The 17,213-nt window shown below is 46.5% G+C and overlaps 1 protein-coding gene across 7 annotated transcripts in view; it reads right to left on the reverse strand.

Annotated features, from left to right (window-relative positions):
• Nucleotides 1-5,651: 5,651 nt before the first annotated feature.
• Nucleotides 5,652-17,213, reverse strand: part of SLC8A3 (solute carrier family 8 member A3) — a 125,046-nt gene continuing 113,484 nt past the window's right edge. For 2 of the 7 annotated variants that reach the window (XM_090271064.1, XM_090271063.1), the window contains exons 4-8: nt 16,740-16,757; nt 12,647-12,771; nt 12,054-12,153; nt 10,077-10,349; nt 5,652-7,775 (exon numbers count right to left, since the gene is read on the reverse strand). In XM_090271064.1, the coding sequence (XP_090127190.1) occupies nt 7,399-7,775; nt 10,077-10,349; nt 12,054-12,153; nt 12,647-12,771; nt 16,740-16,757 (893 nt within the window). In that variant the 3' untranslated portion in view covers nt 5,652-7,398. Of the gene's footprint in view, nt 7,776-10,076; nt 10,353-12,053; nt 12,154-12,646; nt 12,772-16,739; nt 16,758-17,213 lie in introns of all 7 variants that reach the window. The other 5 variants (XM_090271062.1, XM_090271061.1, XM_090271066.1 and 2 more) reach the window with 3 other exon arrangements.

A 17,213-nucleotide genomic window follows, 5' to 3' on the forward strand; every position in this document is an offset into this window, starting at 1 on the left:
GGGAGGGGAAAGCAGGGGGACATTTCCGTCAGGATGTCACAAGATGACTGCTGCTGGGCCAGGCATCATGTCAGGGCCCCTGTGATGCTATCAGAGGAGGGACCTCTAGGCCGGTACCCATCCTGGTTCCCTAGGGGGTCTAGGTGGGATGGGATGCTGGCAGCACCTAGTCCCTTGTAGGAAAAAAACCCCAGAGAGATGCAGGCTGGTCATCTGGTCATTTCCTCCCAGGTTCCTGGATGACCCACAAGGCCACAAGTGTGCCCACTGAGGAGGTCAGTTTTCCCAGGCACCCTGATCACCTGCACTGTGGCACTAGGCTTTTTTCTCATTACATGGGTGAGGCCAGGCAACACATGCCCTTTTTCACATAGTGCCACCAAATCAAACCCTCAATTATAGGGGTCGGATCACGGCCCCCCCTTTACGTGACTTTCATGAATTTATATGGTGAAGGGTCATGACCTTGGTTATATGCCTGCTTACTAGTGGCCTCTGGATCCCAGGTATCTCTTGTCATTTCTTGTCAACTCTAGGTGAGCATGCTGACCCCAGGTAGCACCTCAGCACAGCCGCAGACCTGAGACCCTGGTAGAGGGGCGAGATGACTCCGGACTGTTTTAGTTGACCCCCTTGATCACAGGTCCCTTCAAGATCCTTGAGAGGTGTGGAACAGACCTGGTGGGGACCAGGACCCTGCGGAGCCCGGAACGGGGCTGCTGGCTGGGGCTGGAGGCCAAGAAAGCTCTACAGCACTCTATTCCGGGAGGGTGGGAGAGAGTCAGAGGGAGATGGTGAGGGGGACCCCTGGGCAGCAAGAGCCCCGCTGAGGTGAGAGAGCAGGTGGGAGAGTGTGGACCTAGCCACCTGCTCTCGTTCACTTCCCAGGTGTCTCAGAAAGAATCCTGGACTTAGAGTCGGATCAGCTTCTCATCGTGGTTCGCCCATGGAACTGCCTTTGGCTTTGACTGACTCCCTTCACCTTTCTCAGACCTAGGTTCCTCCTGTCTGGGCTCTTTGCTCCACCTCCCCCAGGTCAGCAGGTCTTGCAAGGAAGGAGGTTTGTGTGTTTCGGGGGGAGGGAAGGCACACACGGAGAGAAAAGGGTCCAGACATGCCAAGGGTCCGCAGAGTGAAGGGGGGCCTGTGTGGAATGGGGGGGATGCACCTTTAGCAAATGGGACGTGTATGAGACAGTCTTCTTGGAGGGCATCCACATGATGGGGCTGTGATCAGCATTAAAGGGAGAAAGAAGTGAGAAGATGAATGTGTCTGCTTTAAAGAGGAAATAAGAGGCAGACAAAGCAAGAGGCGAGATACCTGCAGGGGGTGGGGAAGAAAGGCAGGAAGTAATCAGAGAGGCTGAGCGAGCCCTGAGGAAGGGTCACGTTGGTTGAAGGTCGTGAGGGGCTGGCTCCCAGGGAGGAATATGGCCGGGAGAGGGGACAGTGGGGAAAGGAATGAGAGGGAAGGGGAGGCGCGTAGGTAGAGGAAGAGGGGGCGGGAGGAATGAGACGCCGCAAACTGGAATTCGGCCAAGGAGCCTCTGTTGGTGTCGGAGGTTTTCATACGGTGACTAGAAAGATGTGCAGGCCAGCATGGGGGCTATTTTTGGTGCAGAACAAGACTCTCGGGAGAATCGCGACTGCACTTGAAATCTGCTACTGCGTCTGTCTCAGTCTCAGATTCCAGCCCGGGTCTCTGCAGAGCCGGGGGCTCCTGGCCACTTCCGCGTGGGTTCCCCGCGAGGCCCGCAAACACAGTATGCTTAAAGCTGGACCCATCATTTCCACCCATCTCTCAGTCAGCGCTGGGCACACCAGCCAGACACTCTTAGGTGACGTGGTAAAGGTCACCCTGCCAGTAATAGGAGAGCAGGACTTGAACCCAGGTCTTCACAAATTAGCCACTCCCTGCTCTCAGCCACCTGCCCAGACAGCATTGCTAAACAGCCCAAGAAGTGCATTCTTGTCTGTCTTCCTCTTAGAGCTAATTATGCCTGATCATTCTAAACTTGGCTCACCTGGTCTGAAGCTCAGTGCTCCCTCCTGAATGCTCCCAAATCTGTTCTTACCTCGGCTGTAGCCCCGAACTTTCAGGAGGAAATATGGTGAAAACTGGGATGTCTCTTTTAGGGGCTTAATTTATCATTGGGGAGCAGTCAGCGAAAATCTTTGAGTTGGTGAAAAGATTTTCTTGTTTGATTTTTAAATGAAGAACTAAGATTAAAACAAACTGACCACAATAGCAATAATTATTCATCTGGCTCATATTTGAAACCATGCAAGCATCACTTTCTTTTAGAAAGAATCCCCAGCTTCTTTGCTCATTATATGTTGCTTTAGGATCTAATGCTGCGGCTTCAGGTTCCTAACAGTCTAGGCACTCAGACATAACACATATTTCTACCCATATTATAATAATTAATTCTCACGTATGTTTCTTGTACTAGGCTGGACCATCTTAAGGCTCAGAATACTTTGCAAACCTGAATGAGGGCCGTTATCATAAAGCACTTAAAGGATGTGTGAGATATACTGAGATATTGATATGGAAAGAAGTAGACAATTAGCACATAAAGTTGGGTATAGAAATAGACACTGAGGCTGTTCTTAAATAGCAATACATCTGTATATGTATCTAATATCTGCATATTTGAGCATGTAGTGAGATGCATATGATGAGAGAGAAAGGGAGAGAGAAACATAACAGTTTGGAACACTGGGTCTCACGCATGAGCATGCCTCAGATTCACGTGGAGGGTTTATTAATCACAGTTCACTGGGACCCATCCCAGTGGTCTGGAGTCTGGGGTGGGGCCTGAGAATTTGCATTTATAATAAATTCCCAGGTGATGCTGATGCTGCTTAGCAGGGACTGTACTTTGAGGATCATTCATTCAGAGTTCAGTTTTTAATGTCAGATAGATCCAAGTACACATTCTGATTGCTGCTAAGAAGTAGCTGTGTGACTCTGGGCAAATCACTTGTCTGCTCTGAGTCTCAGTGTCTTCACCTGTAAAATGGAGATCATTATCTTTTCTCACAGGTTGGCCATGGTGATTCAGTGAGACCACAAGTGTAAAGTACACGGCACAGTGCCTGGTACAAAGCTGGGGCTCAGTCTCCTCCACTCCTCTTCCTCTGCATCATCAATGAACCTTGGTGCTGGGAGAAGGTTAGAAAATCACCTGTTCCAATATTTAGGCATGAAAAATCCAAGACCTCAGTAAGTTAAGTGGCCTTCTCCTGATCCCACACCTAGCTTGTGGTAGAGCCAGAATAAGAGTCCACTTCTCTTGACCCTTCATGTAGTATTCTTAAGAGCAGTTATCTGGTACATCTAAAGAAGGGCATGATATATACAATATGATATAAACAGTCCATTACATGTGGAAGGAGGGTGTCTACTGTGATGGTAAGTAGTGTGCCATGGCACTCTCTAGAATGGGAGATGTTGGGAAAATGTATAATAAAATCTACTTGCTGAGTCAGTGAAATGAGGTGGAAATAGCATAACGAGACGTATGTCTCATGGCAAACACAGGTGAAATGAGGAGCTGCATTATGGGGACATAAGTCCTAGGTGAAGGGATAACTTAATGTCAGCAGCAAAGCCATATGGCATAAGCAGGGCAAGGAGGGGCACCAGTCTGGCTCAGAGAACTAGTTAGTGGTGGCATGTAGATTAGTACCCAGTTCTTCTTCTGAAACCTCTTTCCCATTCTCCAGGGTTCATCCCAGCTTCTCATCTGACAAAATCTAACATAGGAATAACCCAGAAATAACTGCAGATCTCGGGACTTGTTAGCCTCCGTAATTGTGTGAGCCAATTTCTTACCATCTCTCTCTCTCTCTCATCCTCTCTCTCCTCCTCCTTCCCTCCAGAAATAACTCAGAAAAGGGGACGTGTGGGTATGAATGGATTTCATGGTTTTGCGTCTACCATTTAATCGGCAAAAGCACATTTTTCACTTTCAATTTAATGGCTGGCAAAAAACTGAAGGTGCCTTTTCACCAAACTCTCCTCCCTGCCCATGTGTTTGTGTTGTGTCCTGTTGAACTCTGTGCTCCAGCCACGCCGACTATCGATCCTTTTATTCCTCTCCCTGCCCCGTGCCTTTGACTGTGCTATTTCTTTCTGTCTGTCCTTCAACACCAAGCCTCCTCACTAAAGCAAGCTGCCATTTATTCTTCCTTCAGGATCCTACTTAAGTGTCCCATTCTCTGTGAAGTCTTTCCCAAGTCCAGGCTGAGTTAGTGATTTTTCCATTGTGTTGCCACAGCGCTGTTTACGCCACTCAGAGCACCCACAATATGGGGCCATCATTTTGCCTGTACCTCGGTGGCTCATGTGCTTCATTGGCTCCTTCCCATCTTCGGAAAGGACCCTGGAACATACAGTGTGCTCGCTACCTTCCTTTTCTTACCTGAGTTGTTCAGAAAAGGAGCGGACGCCTGACACAAAGCAGCCAGTCCGCAGGCATCCCAACCACATGACAGTCTTCTGCAAAGGACTCCACTTTCTGGGAATGACCTTTTGGGGATGGGGAAGTGGCCACATTCTCTTCATTGAAAATTTGCACTCAGATTAAAAAAGGGGCATTGCAATTAGTTGTGGGGAGATGGGACTACGAAGTCATGACATCACGTCAGCATTGGTGACTGTGCTGGGCCATGTACAAGACAAGCAAAGCAGGGAGGGGGGGCAGCTGGGGAGGAGTAGGAGGGGTCAGGACCACAGAGAGAAGGGAGCAAGGACGGGGAGATGATGTGCTTTGGGGGACGTAGAGTGGTCTCGGTTCCTAAGGGCTTTCAGGCTCCTATGGCTTGCTGTGCCTCCTGCCTTGGGTTCCTGACTGCCCCCGACCCCTGCCCAGACCTTTGCAATATGGTCTCCGTCCATTTCTCGAACTAGTTTAATGGGTTTCAGTTTCTTGTAATCAGAAGAGCCTTGGTTAAAAGATGTTTTACCTCCCACCCTGGCTGGTGTGGCTCAGTGGGTTGAGTACCAGCCTGTGAAACAAAGGGTCACCAGTTTGATTCTCAGTTAGGATATGTGCCTGGGTTGTGGGCCAGGTCCCCTGTTGGAGGCATACAAGAGGCAACCACACATTCCTGTTTCTCCCCCTCTCTTTCTCCCTCCCTTCCCCTCTCTCTAAAAATAAATAAATAAGATCTTTAAAAGACATTTTACCCCCCCCCCCCCGGACTGTGAGTTTTTTAAGGCCTGTAACTTTATCTTACTCTTTGTGCATCATCAGGATGGAGCTCAATGCATAGAAATACGCTTGTTCAGTGGATGATGAGCAAACAAATGAATGAATACGCCTATTGATGATAAATTCAGGGCACTGTTTGCCTAGCTGGAATCCTGCCCCGCCGTGTCTTTCTCATTCAAAGAGCTCTTTCCCCTTTATCACAACCCCAATGCATGTGTTCTCTAGCTCCTAAAGTCCAGATTTTGACAAGTGGAATTTCCCTGAAGTATTTTTTTTTGCTTTAAAAATACCGTATCCTGCACATTGGCATCTGGGAGACGACAGATACAAATAGGAGGTGACACCTTCACCTCAACCACATCTGCTCCAGAAGGAACCCAAGGTGGCTCCCTGGACCTTCTCCTGAAGAAACACAGGGCAAAGTAAGCTGTATTTAGAGAGATATAAGTATAGCTTTTATTTTTATTTTTTTTAGACCAACCCAACATTTCCACTGGCAACTGTCAACATAGCTTATGACTTGAGCACAGTTTCTTTTTAGTTATTTCTTTTTCTTAAAAAAATGTGTTTAAAATTAAACAGGTGTTTTTTAATTTCTCTTTCCCCCTTAAAAAAATGTAGTTATGTCAATGCAGAAAGCCTAAAGCTCTGTGGGCAGTTTTGTGGTAATCTCACGTGTGTGTGCGTGTGTGTGTGCGTGTGTGTATTTTAAAGCCAGGTTCTTTCAAAATCAGTTGGGAGAAGGTCTGTAGGGCATAGAAATCTCTTTTTCTAGAAACCCAGGCTCCCTGGGGTTCTGGCAACTAAGATTCCTCCTACTGGGGCAAAAAGTAGCCCACAGGTTGGAAAAAGAGCTTCAGGGGGTTTTAAAATAAGAAGGAATGTGGGAGAGATGAGGCATTCCAATTCCCACCTTGTGGAAATGCTTTCAGACATAACCTAGGGATCCAGGAGAGGTGAAAGGAGCCCCTCCCTCTCTTATAAACCTCTAAGTTGTTCCATTACCTCAAGAAATACAGTCAGGCCTCTTAGTATGGTGCATCGGACAGTGAGGGGTGGTAAAGCTGACCTTTCTCAGAAGCACTGATATTTTAAAAATCTTTCCCCCTGAAAGATGCTCACTAGTGGGACAGCCCTTCTCTCCTGCCTCAGATACAAAGCCAAAGATACTTGAGAAGGCAAAGATCACTCTCGTTCCCCCAGCTGCCCTCTGTCATCACATACCATCCCTATTTTTGTTCCATATCTCCCATTTGCTGGGTCTTCCTGCAGAAGAAAAAACATATAGACATTGACACCATGAGACAGAATTTGAAAGGCTTAGCAGGGAAGAGAACAATGACTTTTTCTTTTGAACTTGATTTTGACATAAGCATATGAAGCTCCTCCTGCTCCAGCTACCACCCTCGTTCTTTAGTGCCCTGCGTGGGTGCACAAACTCACTTCCACCCACACGTCATCAGTCCACTTAAGAATTCAGAGGGAAAAAAGGAGTTGGGGGACAGGACCTCGATGGAGCCAAGAGGCAGCTGTCTGCCAGGGCGTGGGAGAGTGTGTGACAATCTGCGCCCCTGCCCGTCAGCTCGGACCTTCCTTCACAGCACCTTTGTCACTAATGTCAGAAAGGAAAGACAGAAATGAACAAATGATGAGCAAAACCTGAAGGGAAAAATGAAAGCAACCACATAATGATTACAATGAAAGGAGACCCCCACACCAGCCACGTGGCTCTGGCTCACTTTCACGCCCCGCCAGCTGAGTGCGAGAACAGGGGTGCAGCAGGCTGGACAGACAGGAGGACCCCACCCTGCCCCCGAGGAAAGTAGAAGCACAGGAATAGTCAGAAGGTGAAACAGAAGACAGCGAAAGGATCCGACCTTTGCTACAGGTCAGGGATGCGGGTGGGGAGATGGGTGGAGGCGGACTTGTTGCTGTTGTTGATTTGCACTGAATTAAATACTCAGTAAAGTGGGTGTTTCCTCCATTCTGTTTGATGGATTAAGACTCTGCCCTTTCAGATCACTGCCAGGGCACAGGTTGGGTGAAGTTCCTGGGGCTCAGGTCCTGAAGCTGCCTCTCCAGGGCTGCTCACTCTGGGGAGGTCCCCGGTGGGGAATTGTCCTTCTCGCACACATGAGAAGTCCTAGGCCTACCCTGCTGGAGGCCTTGTCTGTGGCTTAGAACCCCTTGATGTAGCAGTAGGCCTCCAGCGAGGCAAAGAGTATGTAGAGGAGCCACAGGCTCACAAACAGCCAAGTCGTGGCGAGCTTGCAGCCACGAGGGCCGCCAAGCTCTCCGCCCAGGTGGGGCCGTCGGCGGTACAAGAGCACGCTGATGCAGACGAACGCGAAGATGGTGAAGAGGGTGACGGAGAAGGCCAGCGTGCCTGCAGACACATGGAACTCCTGTCCCTGCATGGCCCAGTAGATGGCGGCCACGGACCAGGCCAGACCAATGCCCAGGAAGACATTGACGGCATTGCTGCCCGTGACGTTGCCAATGGAGGCATCTGCATACACATCCTGGATGGCGGCAGCTTTGCTGGCAAATGTATCTGGAGAAAGACAAAGACAAATGGGAGCTGGAGGGAGGCTGAGATGAGGAGGGCCTACCTTTACGTCCAAAAGGCAGCTCGGGCCGGTGGGCAGAACCTAGGAAGGAGAGGCAGCTCTGCCATTAATAAGCTAAGTGGCCTTGGACAAGTCACCTCACTTCTCTGAGCTTCCCATTCCTCATCTGCTAAAGTCTGAAAGATTCCTAAGGGCCTTTCTGGTCCTGTTATTTACCAAGTGAGTTTATTGTTCCCTTTTGACTATTTTTTCAGTAAGGAAGGTTTGCTATCCCATAATGCTCCCTGCTGGAGTTTTGACATCCTGTGAGGTGGTTTAGAGTAAAATGCCTGATTGTAACTGTCACATGGGGCATTTTACTCAGGTATAGTTTACTGCTCCAGGCCCGTATGCTCAGCATTATGCTAGGTGCTGCTGGATTTAGGGGGACAGAAGACACATTGGGGAACCACGATGAGGCTGTGTGGGGATGAGGCTGGAGTCACGGAAGAGGGGACTCTGCCTTTGCAGTTAGTATATGAGCACAGGACCCTACAGACTGTGTGACTTCAGATGTTGGCATGGCTTGTAGGCACTGGAGGGGCTATCGGGGACATCTAGTTACCTTTTCTTTCACAGTTAAAGAAAATAATGGTCAAGGAATCTACCCAAGGTCAAATGGGAAGTTAGCAAGAGATCTGATCCTAAAACCCTCACATAAGGCTCTTTGCACACTATCACCCTACGTCCAAAGAGTTTTAGCCAAAGCCGCAAAATTAGCTGAGTAGATCATAGCATCACCTTCTTCATGCCCCCACAACTGCCAGCTGTTCCCTGGACCAACTGCAAGAACTTGGAAGTGCCCCAAACTCTCTCCCTGCGGTCCTGGCTTGCCTCCTTGTTGCCAGTTTTCTCAGATCTCCCAGAGGAAACTTCTTGTCTTTTCTTGCCTATGACCTTGCGCTTTTTTTTTGCCTCTGATTTCTTCCCACATCTGTTCCTTTTCCCCATATCTGCTCCTTCTTCTCTGATTGTTCTAGTCCCTTGAGACCTGGAGAACAAACGTCACAGGATGTGTCCTCCACTGAGCCTGTGCTGGCTCAACCATCTAATTTTCTATGACCCGGTGCCTTTCCTTAATAGCCAAACCTCTTGCATCACTAATGTATAAATAATTCCATTGGTCTGTACTGTGGTTTGGGGAGGATTCAGTAACTCTCCAGAAAGATTTGTTTTCTTGGGTCAGGAAGGGTTTCCCTGCCTGGGTTGAGCCAGCAGAGTCTTGTCCAATGAGGTTCAGTCCCACTCTCTTGTAGGAGGATGCACTCTCTTCCTATAGCAATTGGAAAGCTAGCAGGAGTTCAGGGTTCAAGTAAGGACCCTGAGCTAATGCAGACCCTGCCACCTCCTAACTGCCATTTGTCACTCCAGACCAGCTTATATATGTCTGCTCTTGGAAGCCATCCCTGACCAGCCTATCCCAGGCTCCCCCTGGTTTATACTTGCACAGTATCTGTACTTTTTCTTCACAGCCCTTATTGAGATGATTTTAACTATAGTAGTTGAGTGTAATCTCTGTCTCTAGATTATAAACTCCATATGAGGAGGGGAAGCACATGTGTCTTACTTCCCACTTTAGCTCCAGCAACTAGCACGAAGCTCTACCAGGTTCAGGAGATATTTGTCTAATGAATGAATAAATGCATGCCTGTTCCTGCTCATCTTTAGATATTTGTAAGAACAAAAAAGAGTATGTAATTCATCATATGAAAAAAAAAAAAAACAGATCACTGAGCTTCCTTTGCCTATGCCCCAGGAAGACACCTAGTGCTCACAGTCGTCCTTCTAAATAGAGAAGGCCAGGCATGCTGTGGGCGCTTCTATTGTGACATCTTCAAGCAGGCTAAGCTTTAGCCTCTCAGGGACTGCCAGGGGGAAATGGAAGGAGAAGAACATCTACATTCTCTGAATTACATTGTTGGTGGCTTATTCATATAATGTGGAAGTTAAAAAATTGGGCCACTTACTTGGGCAGGTAACTTAATCTCTGTAGGCTTCTGTTTCCTTGTCTGTCAAGTGGGCATAATAACTGTCCCTACTGAACAGGGTTTTGGTGAGTGTTACAAGGATAAAATATGTAATTTGCTTAGTGCCCGACACAACCAAGTGCTCAAGAAGTGTTAGCTCTCATTAGTAATATTATCATTAATCTCTTTGTGCACCGTAAGGGGATAATTAGGCAGAGGGTTGAGGTCACTGAAACCCAGTGATATCCTCTTTGCAAACCCAAGCATCCCTCATCTCACCTGGTACAGAGGTGCCAAATGCCACAAAAACAACAGCTGTGACTGAGTCCTTGAGGCCAATGGTGCAGCCAAAGTGGGAGGCCAGGTCCCCAATTATGGCTGTGAGCATGCTGATGATGAGGATGGAGACGACGAAGCAGGCCCAGCCATTGCAGTACTCTGTGGGGGGCACGCAGGCAAACAGCACCTTCCAGAAGACTGTCAGGAAGTGCATGACGTAGTCAAAGCAGGATGGCAGCCTCTCCTCACCTGACTCATCCTCATCCTCATCCCCTGCTGGAGGCAAGATAAACAGACCCAGAAAAGGGCAGCGAGGTCAGATCCCCATTCTCAAGAAAGTTGAGTCTCACCCATAGCACAGGCATCAGAGCAGCTGGGGGCAGGGAGTGGGGACTCCAGCTCTCTCCTGGGCAGTGGCACGGGCCGGGGCATTGGCACCAGAAAACAGCTGAGAGATGGGAAACAAGCTGGAGTGCCCCACTGGCCAATCTGGATGCAGGGCACAGTGGGACAGTGGGAGAGAGAGGACAGGGGGATAAGCGAGAGAGGACAGAGAATAAGAGCTAGCATGGGAGAACACGAGAGGGCCAAGGCGGCGGCGGAGTGAGAGGCGGGTGGAGCGGGCTGCGCTGGGTGATCGGTGAAGAAAAGCGCCGTCAGCGGTGTGCCCGCTCTTCACTGGATGCCGGTGGGGCTCCTCTCTAATTTTCCTGACGTGACTGCTGCAATAACCTCGTGGTTCTGGTCGTTATCCGTCCCCAGAGGGGCAACTGTCATTCCAGATCATGTGGGCGTACCAGAGAGCCAGTGCCATCCTCCAAAACTCCCATGGGACAGAGCGCAGTTGGGCTCCCTTTGTCCTTGGCAGGAAACGTGGGCAGACTTGCCCACTCAGCAGCCAGGAGGAGAGGATGTGCTGAGGCACGCTGGCGCCTTGCCAAGGGCAACCTCTGGGGTGTTTGGACACAAGTCATGGAAGCCCAGTTTTGAAAGAGCAGGAGTCAGGACATTTGGGTTCCAACTACTACTTTGCCAGGAAGAGAATCTGTAGCTGGGGTACATCACCGCTTGTTCCTGAACCTCAGTTCCCTCATTTGAAAACGTTACATGGCCTACATTCCATTTATTGTCTCTTTAGGGGCATAGGAAGGTCATCAGAGAGGGAACTGGGAGTATCAGAAGCCACTGATGTGAAAAGTGGGGTGGCAGTGGAGGCAGCCCTCTCTTCCTGGCTGTGCTCTGCAGTGGTTCTAGGACCTCTGGGATATGACCCTGTGGGTTGCTATGACAACAAAACCTCATGAAAAGAGGCAAAGCAGTATAAGGTGGCCTCAGTGGTGCTGAGAGGCAATATTGGCGGTGGCGATGAGAGCCTTGGCATCGCCATTCCAACAGGTCTGTGGGCCTTTGGGAAATGGCTGTGCTGTGGGTCCTCACTGGGTGAACCTGCCAGTAAATTCCAAGGGAAATGTTTTAAATCATCCAAGCTAGAGATATGTTAGCGAGCCAATGCAAAGATTTTACAAATGCCAGACCTCACATCTCCAAATCAAAATAGTCCCCCATTTTACAAAAATGAGTGACAAATTAATGAGAGGATGGAATAATGGAAACCAGAACTTATTGGGTTTGTGTTTGGTATCAGACTCTGTACCTTTCTACTTACTTTTCTGAGAAAGGTAGCAATGGCTCCCATTTTGCATAAGGAAATGGAGGCCCAGATAGGATAACTTGTGCTAGTTCAGGCAACAGAACCAGGACATGAAACCAGAGGTAGCCATGTTCTTTCAGTTGCCCCATGATGCTTCTCCAAAGTGACCCCGTGAAAACAGACAAACATCCAGGACCAGAGCTGGGGAGTCTGGGCACCAAGGCCTTCCCAGTGATTGGTGGGCTGTTGATGTGGTTGTTTTATTCCTTCTCTGGTATTACCTCCTTCTCCCAGCAAGGCCTGTGCCCATCCTGTGCCCCTCTTACCTGCACTGACAGTGATGGCCTCCATGAATTGGTCCCTCCAGGAATGGGTCCCCACAACCAAGGCCAGATTTGTTTTCTTGATCAGTTTGTCCACCGTACTCTGTCAGGGAGATAGAAACTTGGAACTATGAGGTTAGAATGCTTGGAACCATGGAGGAGTCTGGTGTTTCAAGGGAATGAAAGATGCCCTGCATCCCAGGGTAGTCCACATGCAATCTGCAAACTGTACATGAACAGCCTTGGGGGTATCTTCTAGGGCAATTCTTCTATTTCCCTTTTCTTTGCTGTGACAGTTGACACTAGATATTTAGAGCAATACAACAGAGAATAATGGTAATGACATCAATAAACCTTGCCATGGAGTAGTATATTTTAGTATCTCTGTTTTAAAAATACAGTTAAACCATAGCAATGACACATCATAGCCCATTTATTCTATGTGCTTTGTTATGTGTCCTCACAATATTCCCTGGATATAAAATGGCCAACACTGTAACTTTACATATTCAGTAGTAAAATGGGAACAAAAGTTGGGGTCATCTACTTCCCACCCATTACTCTGTTATTCAATGAGAGCTCACTTATGGCCTGACCTTGAACTCATAGGACTCTTCAATGATGACCTCTAGTTTGGGGTGTTCACCCAATACTGGCTTTCCCATTTCTGCTATTCTCTTGGCTTCCTCTTCCTCCACAGTCAGCTTCCTGTCTGTCACCTCTGCAACAAAACAAAATCAGACTAACTTTAGCACATTCTCCATTCCCTAAAAGTCTAAAACTCAAGAGGATTAGGCCTTAGCAGTGGGCATAAAGCAGATAACTCTGGGGAGTGGGGATTTTGTGTACTTTTTGGTGCCTGTTTCTATAAAGCACTGAATACTTTATGACCATCAGAACATAAGAAGTTTCCTTGCAGACCTGGAATAAGCACCCCTCTTTCCATTTTATACCTCAGTTGCCAACCTGACTGAGAAAGACTTTCTGAGAAATACCACTGAGTGAAGTCCCCAAGTCACTTGGTGAAATATTAGAGAGATGTGAACATATATCTTGACCTTGAACTATCTTGAACTGTTGTACCTGACTGTCCAGTACTTCATCTTGGTGTTCTTGGAGGTCAGAGGCACATTGAAACCAAGGGTAATGTCCACTGGTTTATATTCATATCTGCTCCCAGCACTCTTAGCACTAACCCCTTTATAAAGAAGAAAGGGGGGATGTTTCCAGGAATATCTACATTTCATACAAGTGAATATTATCCCCCATAACTTCATGACTTTCAAATGAAATATCCCCAGGGTTTCTATAAGAAGCTGGCACATTTCTTCTGGAACACAAATATGTGTCCAAAAACACACAAAAGAAAGATCTTCCTTTATTTTCTTCTGAGGCATTCATGTGTCCCTCGGCCTCTTGAGTCATTTACCAGTGGTCCCTTCTCACGTTGAATGGTTAGAAATTTTTTCCACTTCAGCTGGAGAGTCCATTTTAAGACCACTTCACCATGAAGACATGTTTTCTGGATTAGAGTGAAAGAGAGATTGAATCTTTTATTTCCCTTTGATTAGATAATTGCTCTTGGCAGCTTGTTTCTTTCAGAGCTTGTTTAAACATTTTTCCATCCAAGTCCACATTCTTGCAGGCAATTAGTTCTTTTATTCAGCTCCTTAACTGCCTTCATTCCACACAGTAAATATCCTGGGGAAATCCTCTGGTCTTTGGATAATCTCAAGGACAAAATGGGCCAGAGGCCATGAAGATCTTCTTTTCTATCTTGGGAATTGGTGAAACATGGGGAAGGATGAGACTCAAGCTCTTGAAGTTGCAAAAAAAGGAATTCATTGAATGGACAATAAGCTAAGGGTGTAAGTTACCAAGGAGAGAGAGCCTATTTTATATAAGGATTTTCTTAGTTGGTCTGAATGAAGATGGTAAGGGCGTGCAGAGGATCTCTGAGTTGGCTGCTTTCTCTGTGCTTCTGGCACCAAACACAGACGGCACGTCCAAAACAGGAGCTGTCCGTGGTGCTGTCCTGTTGTTAGTGTTGGCAATGGCTTTCAGAAACAATTATTTCTCAAGGTTTTACGTTCTTCTGTATACTTCTAAGTCAGCAGACACCCTCTAGCAGCCTGGGTTCTTTTAATTCTTTAATTTTGAGTCTTTTATTAGTTAATTCTTAGGGTAAATCTGGGTACATCTAGAGTTCTGGCTATGAAGTCAGTAATGCTAGAAAACAGATTGCAAGACACCCTGAGAAAAAGCCTTAGGAAAAAGACACAGAGTCCTTAAAAGCATGGGTACTCTTTTCCTCTACCTGTGGGTTTTGGCACCACACAGAAATAACTATCCTAGCAGTGACAGTATTGTTCTACTCTCCCTCCCCAATTCCCCCATGTCATACTTTACATGTGCCACAAGAACTTTATACCAATACAAAGAGCTCTCCAGTGACACATAAATGTACTTGTGTATTCCCTTGTCTAGCAATCAATCTAGCACTATGTCCATCTGGCAGCATATTGAACAGCCTACTGACCTATCCACCTCTGTGGTAACAGACAGTTTTTCCATCTAGCTTTTTTGAAGAAATGTCTTTGACAAATAACCAATCCTCTATCTTTGGATCTCCACCTAGCTTTTTGGAAGAAATATCTTTGACAAATAACCAATCCTCTATCTTTGGATCTCTATCTAGCTTTTTGGAAGAAATGTCTTTGACAAATAACCAATCCTCTATCTTTGGGTCTCCCTATTCCATTTGAATCAACTCTGATTTAGTGTCTTGGTTTGGTAGTAATTCCTCCCTTTTTCTATTTTTGTAATAATCATCCCTTTGCTCACATTCATTTCTTGAGAGAGTGTTAAGTTTCAAACCTAAAATCCATTTTGATTCTGACCATTTGTTTATGTGAATCTTCGGAATTCCAAGTAAAGAGAATAAATAGCAGGTGATGTTGATATTCAGACTAAATAAACTCTCAAACCTAGAAAAAGGATGAGGGGAGAGAGAGCTAGAAACAGAGAGGAAGACAGAGAATAGGTTGAAAAATTGAGCAGATATTGGGAGAACAAAGGACTTGCCAGGCTAGACAGAAATAAATTGCCACGAATGCTCTACAGACATCCTCAAAAAGAAGTGGAGAGATGCAGCCAGTGCTCTCACTCCAAGGCCCCTGAACTTGGTGTTTAGCTCAGAATGAAAGTATTTATTCTCCATCTTTCACCACTGGGCACTATTAATCACATTTGCCTGTCTTACCAGAAAAATTCAAACAAAGATTTAAAATTTCCAGTAAACTTAAATCTAACCAAGGGCTCCCAAGTTAAAGGTTCCATAGGTTTAGATGAAAAGATCTAGGAAATAACACCTTTTCCTTTTTAAGCTTCTATTGGTATTTGTGCAAATATGATAAAAGTATAAAGAAGCTTAAATTAAATCACAGTCTTTGTTTTGTACGGATGGTGGGAAGTGGAGGCAAAAGTTAGGAAAAAGAAGCCCAAGTACCTTTTCAGGCAAGAGGATGAGTGAAGTGGAGACATGCTAGACAGCAATACCCTGGGAGACTAGTGGAAAATATGGGTTGGAGGTAGTCCTTATCCTATTGGTATAAAGAGAAAGTAAGAAGCTAAGGAAGCTGGAGTAATTTTTTTTCAGAAAGGGAAAATGTATGGGTTTTCCTACACTTTTTTTGTTTGTTTTGTTGAAGGCACCAAGGGCAAGTGTGTACTATGTACATCTCCCCTTTCTCAAACCCAGAATGTAGCCTATAGGTGGCTTTGAACACCAATAAATTCTCTAAGATGCTTTGCCTCTCAAATGCCTTAATTTTTTATATGTTCACAGAACTTATGAAATGCAAACTGTTCTTTCAATATGTACTCATACAGCCTTTATAGCTCACTCTGCCTGCACCACAAGCTACAGTATTGCTGAATGTGATGGGCATGCTTTCATATCTGCTCATAAAATGAGATGTTTATCATTGGATTCCATGATTTAAGCATATTCTCAGGGTAGGTGTATGTCCTGCAACAAGTTCTGCATGAGAATCTCTAAAATAAAATATCTAAAATTTCTATTTCCAGCCAGATAATTACCCCCTTTCCCATTACATCTTAACTCTTCTTGTTGTTCATGGCACATGTGACTTCAAGTATCAATGTCAAATAAATCAAAGTTCTAGCCATTTAAACCTCGGCTGTGCTAAGATGGAAGATCTCCAAGATCCACAAATTCCAGATTCTTTAAAAATTGCTTTTCATGTTCTCACAGCAGCTCCTGATTATTTTTCTCTGGATCACTCAAGATCAAAGTATTTTCTTTCAAATCCCATCACAATCCTATTAGAAGATTTGGCTCTGACTTTCATCCTCTCTTGCCTCACGACATGAGATGACAGATAAATTAAGACCCACTGGCTCTTTGGTAAGTTTCAATTCCCTTCCTGGTCCCAGAGAGAGCCAGCCTATGCCTTTATCCACAAACACCGACAGAAATGGTGCTCAAGGAATTGTCTATTTCCTCACAATTATTTCAAGTGAAGAAATCAATCTCCTAGTCTTTAGGAGGATTGTCAGGTTAACTTGAACTTACAGCTCCTATTAAATAAATCAAAGGACATTGCTTTTAAACTAAATTAACAGCATTGGCAAGAAGTAGAAAAGAGAGGGCAAGGCACCTCTTACCTGGAGACAACAGGAGCGCTGTTTGCAAATGGATCCCAGACAAGGGGAAGAAAGAAAAGGAAAGAGCATTAAGGTCCCATCTTGAAAGTGTCCCCAGGCTTTGTGGTTGCAGCAGCAGAAGAAGCAACGAGCTTAGTTGGTGAGAGAGCTCTGCAGCCGCATGCGAAAGGCAGCATTGGGAGCATGCGCAGCAGCAGCAGCAGCAGCGGCGGCGGCAGCAGCAGCAGCAAGAGGTGTGAGCCGCTGGAGAGACTGCTGAATGCCAGGGCCCTGCAGTTAGGAGAGTTTTCCCCACACCTTCCCTGCAGCTCTGCAGGCCAGGGAGAGAGGAACGAGGATGGGGGAACCAGTGAGTGAAGCAGAGACAGGGCTGGTCATTCATGATCTTCTAAGGAATCAAATTATCACATCCGTTTTGGAAAAGAGTGAGAATCCAGTTACCATGAAAACTGTATACAGATTGCAACCCTGTCA

This window comes from Furipterus horrens, unplaced genomic scaffold (genome assembly GCF_987537825.1).
Source record: "Furipterus horrens unplaced genomic scaffold, mFurHor1.1.pri manual_scaffold_3, whole genome shotgun sequence".
NCBI lineage: Eukaryota > Metazoa > Chordata > Mammalia > Chiroptera > Furipteridae > Furipterus > Furipterus horrens.